This window comes from Arvicola amphibius, chromosome 17 (genome assembly GCF_903992535.2).
Source record: "Arvicola amphibius chromosome 17, mArvAmp1.2, whole genome shotgun sequence".
Taxonomy (NCBI): Eukaryota; Metazoa; Chordata; class Mammalia; order Rodentia; family Cricetidae; genus Arvicola; species Arvicola amphibius.
The window spans coordinates 30,553,724-30,559,723 of record NC_052063.2 but is presented as its reverse complement, the minus strand read 5'-3'; the positions used below and the strand labels follow the sequence as shown (position 1 = coordinate 30,559,723).

Here is a 6,000-nt window from a genome sequence, read left to right as displayed (position 1 = left end):
AAAGATCTGGTTGGGCTGGCTGAAAATTTAACAACTAACAAATAAATCTAAAAACATTATCTCTGAGATATGTCTAGAACTATTTGTAAATTATAACTGTAACTTTAGTCTTAAAAATAAATATTTTCCATAAAATATTTACAACTACAGTTATGGATATATAATATTCAAAGATTAATATATACATTTACAGATGAAGAATACAATAGAAGATAAAATCTAATTTTCTTTTAATTAAAATTACTTTAATTAAAAATAAAGAATTTATTTTTTCCATGCTACTGTGTGAGAAAACCACAGTATCTTTGATGGAGATCTGAAAGCAACTTGTGGGAGTTGCTTTGTTCTTCTAATTTGTGGGTCTAGGGACACAACACATATGGTCAGAGTTGGCTACAAGGGCCTTTTCCTGCTAATCCACCCCACTGGCTTATAGCTTCTTCAAATAAAATAATAAAATATGCATGAAAATTAAAAGAAAATAAATAAAATTTCATATTAAATAATAGTTTTAATATGCTGGTGGCAAATTATCACAAATATAGAGTAGTGTTATAACCTTCCTATCAAATATAACAAATGTGAAACATTATTTCATAGCCTTGACCAACTTGAATTTAAAAATTCACTTTGTTTTTTAGTTTTTCTTATAGTTGGTGGAATTGGGGACTAAAACCAGACCCTTTGTGTTGAGACTCCCTCTACTATTGAGCCAATCTCTAAGCCGGGATGGATTTTTAGAAGACAGAAGAGACATTGGAAAAATATGTTCAGCCAGGTGGTGAGGGCGCATACCTTAGTCCCAGCACTTGGAAGACAGAAGCAGGTGGACTCTGTGAGTTCGACGATTTTGAAGTCAACCTGGTCTACAAGAACTAGTTGTAGGACAGGCTCCAAAGTTACAGAGAAACCCTGTCTCAAAAAAAAAAAGAAGTAAAGAAAAAAAGGAAGAAAGAAAGAAAGAAAGAAAGAAAGAAAGAAAGAAAGAAAGAAAGGAAGGAAGGAAGGAAGGAAGGTTCAATATCTCTCACATATCACTAAGAGAATACATGACTTTCGGGGAGAAAAAAAAAACTTTGGATTTAAAATAATATTAGCTTATATAGAGTGGAAGTTTAACACAATAGTGCTGACCTCCAAGACTCAGGTCATGTTTGATTAATTACCTGCTTCCTGCATTCACAAATTTACTTCTAAAGAACAAATGTGTTCTTTAGATGGGAAATGAGAAACAAAACACTGAGAAGAAACTAAAGAGACTTATGAACAATAGGTATTTTTAAATCTCTTTTCTTCATATAGTGAAATGGTATAGTCATTTCTTTGAGAAAGATGCAATCCTGTGTATTGTATTAATGAATGCCGTTTTTACTTGCTGATTCCTCAAGGTGTAGATAAAGGGATTCAGAAGTGGAGCCACTGAAGTGTTGAGCACAGAAATTCCCTTGGAAATAGATACTCTCTGCTTGATTGATGGTTTAGCATACATGAAGATGCAACTGCCATACGAGAGGGATATCACAATCATGTGAGAAGAGCACGTAGAGAAAGCCTTCTTCCTCTGGCTGGCTGAAGGGATTTTTATAATCGTTATGGCAATGTAGGTGTAGGAAATTATCACCAGTAACAATGTGAGAAAGAGTGTCACCAAAGCCGAGACAAAACCCAAAGTCTCCATGAGCTGCGTGTCTGTGCAGGAAATCTGCATGAGTGGGGTGGTGTCACAGTAGAAATGATCAACGATGTTGGAAGCACAGAATTCAACACTTAAGCCTAACAGGAGTGGTGGAAAGATGACAAAGAATCCAGCAAACCAACAACTGAGGACCAACAGCATACAGACTTTATTGTTCATGATGGTCATGTAGTGCAGGGGCTTGCAGATGGCCACGTAGCGGTCATAGGACATGGCTGCCAGCAAGTAAAATTCTGATGCTCCAAATAGGAAAGCAAAAAACACTTGAGTTAAACAATCACCATAAGGAATGGTTTTGTCCCCAGTTGCCATAGTAGCAAGCAATTTGGGGATGCATGTGGTAGTGTAGGAAATCTCTAAGAAGGAAAAGTTCCGAAGGAAAAAATACATGGGGGTCTTCAGGTGAGCATCCACCAGGGTAAGTGTGATAATGATCAGATTGCCAGTGATGCTGAGCAGATAGGTAAGAAGCAGGAAGATGAATAAGACAACTTTCCACTGTGGGTCATCAGTCAAACCTGCTAAGATGAAAAATGTCACCTTTGTGTGGTTCTTCATTGTGGTCCTCTGGTTGTTAGTTGTTCTAAGTGGACAAGAGAGAGGTGGGTTGAGGGAGGTTGTCACTACAGAAACATGCTAGTGATAAGTAATGCTGAAGTACCCTTGTCGTTGAGAAGACAAGGGTTCAGACAATAACACAGTACTCATCAACAATGTAAAGAGAGCTGTGCCAAGAAAATGGTAGCTTATAGCTTTATGGCATCTGGACTGAAAGCATAATAGTAATTTTTAATTTTACTCTATAATAATTTATATGACAATGTTTTGTGATCTCTTTGAAGAGAATAATTTTTCAGGATATAAAGTTACTGGAATACAAAAATCTTGTTTTCTTTCTGAGTATATATCAGTTAGGATGGCAAGTCATATTTTCTGTTCAATTAAAGATGTTTCATTAGATACAATATTAAATGTTTTCAGAGAAATCCAGTGACAGTATTTACTTGATACATAGCAGTCTATATTGAGACAGAGGGGAGGGGAGAAAGGAGAGAGAGTGATGTGTGTGAGAGAGAGAGAGAGACAGAGACAGAGACAGAGACAGAGAGAGACATAAACAGAGAGACAGAGACAGAGAGAGACTGATACAGGAAGAGACAGAGAAAGAGAGAGACAATTGGGGGATGATCTACACCTAGAGCTAACATGTCAGTTAATGCAGCTCATGTTGCTGAAATGTCTGATTTCTTTCTCACTACTTTTATAAAATGATCCACTTTCAAAATTTAAAAGTCAGTTGTTGAAGTTCTTTTCTTTTCTTTTTTTTGTTTTTACTTTTTCAGTTTTTAGAGACAGGGTTTTGCTGTAGCTTTGGAGCTTATCCTGGAACTAGCTCTGTAGACCAGGCTGGCTTCAACTCACAGAGATCTGCTTCACTCTGCCTCCTGAGTGCTGGGATAAAAGGCATGTGTCACCACTGCTCAGCTAGGAGTAAATTTTCTTTATACTTTCTATTACTATGTCCATTGCTTTGAATTCTGTAGTCACCTTATGTTTTGTTGACCTTCTATTCCAATACCACTTCGATAGGAACAGTTAAATATTATTAGGGTTTGAAGAGAGACATTGAAATTATTAATTATTTTTTATTTGTGTGTGAGGCAAAGTCTCACTATGTAGCTCTGGGTGTCCTGGAACTCACTAGGTAGATCAGGGTGACCTCAGATGCACAGGGATCTGCTTGCCTCTGTATCTTGGAGCAGGGATTAAACATTTAGCACATCACACCTGTCCTAATTGTGGTTTCTTATGCTTCAAGTGACAATAAAAATGAATCTTGACATGTAAATACAGTTCTAGAAAGTTGTATGAGCTGGGAATACTAAAGCTGCTTAAAAATCGAGGTATAGGGATTTTAGAGATAGAAAAATAAGTTTGAAGAGGAGAGTTTTCCAGAGGTAAATAAACATAAACCAGTAATTAAAGCAAGTGCAAATTTAAAAATATTCAAGTTTTCTTTATCTATTGCTTACATTTTTCTGAGTTATCGTATGAAGAGATTGGCAATATGAATACACAACCTGCAAAAGTATATTATTTGGTAAATTAAAAAGCATAGTGTATTATCAAATAACATGACTCAACTTACATACAGTTAGCATGTTTTCCATTCACAAAAATACTACAGTCTCTAGCTAACATTCTGTTAATGAAAAATTAAGAAACTAGGGATACAGTTCAGTGTCAGAGTGCTTGACTAGTGTAATGAGACCTTGGACTTGGTGGGAGACAAAGGAACAAAGAAAAGAAAAAGGAAGGAATGAGAAGGAAGGGAAGGGAAGGAAGGGAAGGAGAGAAGAGAGAGCAGGAAGCATGAACAAAGATACTAACAAGTAGATGTAGATAACTGTATATATTGACATGATATTATTGATGAGCAAAATTAGTTAGACTGACATAGCTAGTAAGATGAGCATCTAGTATGAAAAGTAAAGATATCCATCTCTTGGGGAAACTTCTTGTCTAGAATCTTCAGCATCAGACACATAGATTCTTATTTTTCCATGTACGGCATGGCAACCTATAAAAATTCTTTTTGCCTTAAAGATATTACAGTAATTATTAAAAACCTCTAACCTATGCATCATTCCCAAGAGAGGTCACAAGTAATTAAAATAAGATATCCAAATGCAAAGTAAACTTTTAAAAAAAATACCAAGAAATGTTTACCAGAAATATTTGGAGTCTATGACAGGTCTTAGAATGAGAAACAGAAATGGGGGAAATACTTTCAGAATAGTGAAGAAAACTTAGGCAAAGTACTCAGCGAATCCATAATCTACTGAGAAGCAATGAGGAGCCTTCTGCTGTCAGGACTGTGCATACCAACACAGCCGACCAACATGGCTAAAGAAGATCACCATTTATTGGACATACCTTCACATTCAGAGAGTCACAAGGGCATCTCTTGCAGCTCCCTTTGTATGCAAAGATGAACAGAAATCTCAGTATCATTACTTAAGATCACTCATTTATTCTACTTTAATTACACATATCAATGATTCCACAAAATACTCTGGAAAATGTAGAATTTACATTGAAGTTAAGCCTAAGATGAAAATTTCAAAACATAGTATCACCCATCATGAGTAACAGGATAACTTTAAGTGGAAAAAAATTAGTTCTAAATTGTAAATACAATAAAAAGTATCTTATTTTTTAACTAAAGTTTAAACATGACTAAATACATCTGTTTTAATGGAAAAATTACATTAAACATATGTAGCAGGAAAACTTTTAACTTTTCCAAATGACTTCACCTTTTGGAATCCCATCCCAATGAAGTGTGTAAAAAAATCCAAAAAATATAAATATTTGTCTGAAACACACATATTTAAATACCATAAACAGGCAGAGATACAGGTCCAGTTATACTTGGACCAGACTTCCCATATTTTACAGACTGACCAAGTTGCTGAGAAGAGCACAGGCACTACACTCCTCTCTGAATGCATCTCAGTTTAAGCCACAAAATATGATGGTTTTTCTCACCTAGTCAGACAATCTTGCAGATGACTTCACTAGCCAATGCTTTGTGTTTAAGTCCTCTCTTTACTATAGTGATGCAGTCCAGGGAATCATCTTCTATGCATTGCTCACACTGACACAGAAAATGAACCCATCCTAACGCAGTGAATTTTCATATACTCACTTCTTGAATCAGAACTTAAAGACATGATGAAAATTCTCACGAGAATTGGAGATTTATAACAACATTTCCCAAGGAAATAACACTTTTCGTGTTCTCCAAATGTACTCCCCAGGCAATCTGTATTTTTAAAAACAAATTGTACTTAAAAAAAACTAAACAATCTCCAGAGACTTGCATATAGATTCCTCAAAGAAGTCTGCTGTATCATTTAAGAAAACAGTTATCAGTGAGGCTTCTAAGTTAATCTAATTAGTCATGTGCCTGTATTAGGCTTGTGTAGTTTCTCACAACTTTCACACTCACTGGTGTGTCCCAGGGCTCCCAATTCAGTTATATGCCTGACTAAGGTGAACAATACACTTAATCAATTTATTGGACCATAAGTTATGTGTCACAAATAGTTTTATTCTGTAAATAGACTAGGCTTGTGAAAATATTGGTAGGGATTTTGCCTGAAAAATGCATTGAGAAAAAATCCTCTCACTATGCAAGCTTATTGCAGCTTCTGACAGAATGACACCAGGAATTCTCGCTCAGTTAATCAGTGCTTGAGTATTTTGTCCCTTCCTAGACATGAGCCTACAGTTTGCTA

The 6,000-nt window shown here is 35.7% G+C and overlaps 1 protein-coding gene across 1 annotated transcript; it reads right to left on the bottom strand.

Annotated features, from left to right (window-relative positions):
* Positions 1 to 1,315: 1,315 nt before the first annotated feature.
* On the bottom strand, positions 1,316 to 2,254 carry LOC119803391 (olfactory receptor 6C74-like). The gene has a single exon (XM_038314677.1). The coding sequence runs from the start codon at positions 2,252 to 2,254 to the stop codon at positions 1,316 to 1,318; it is 939 nt and encodes a 312-aa protein (XP_038170605.1).
* Positions 2,255 to 6,000: the final 3,746 nt, after the last annotated feature.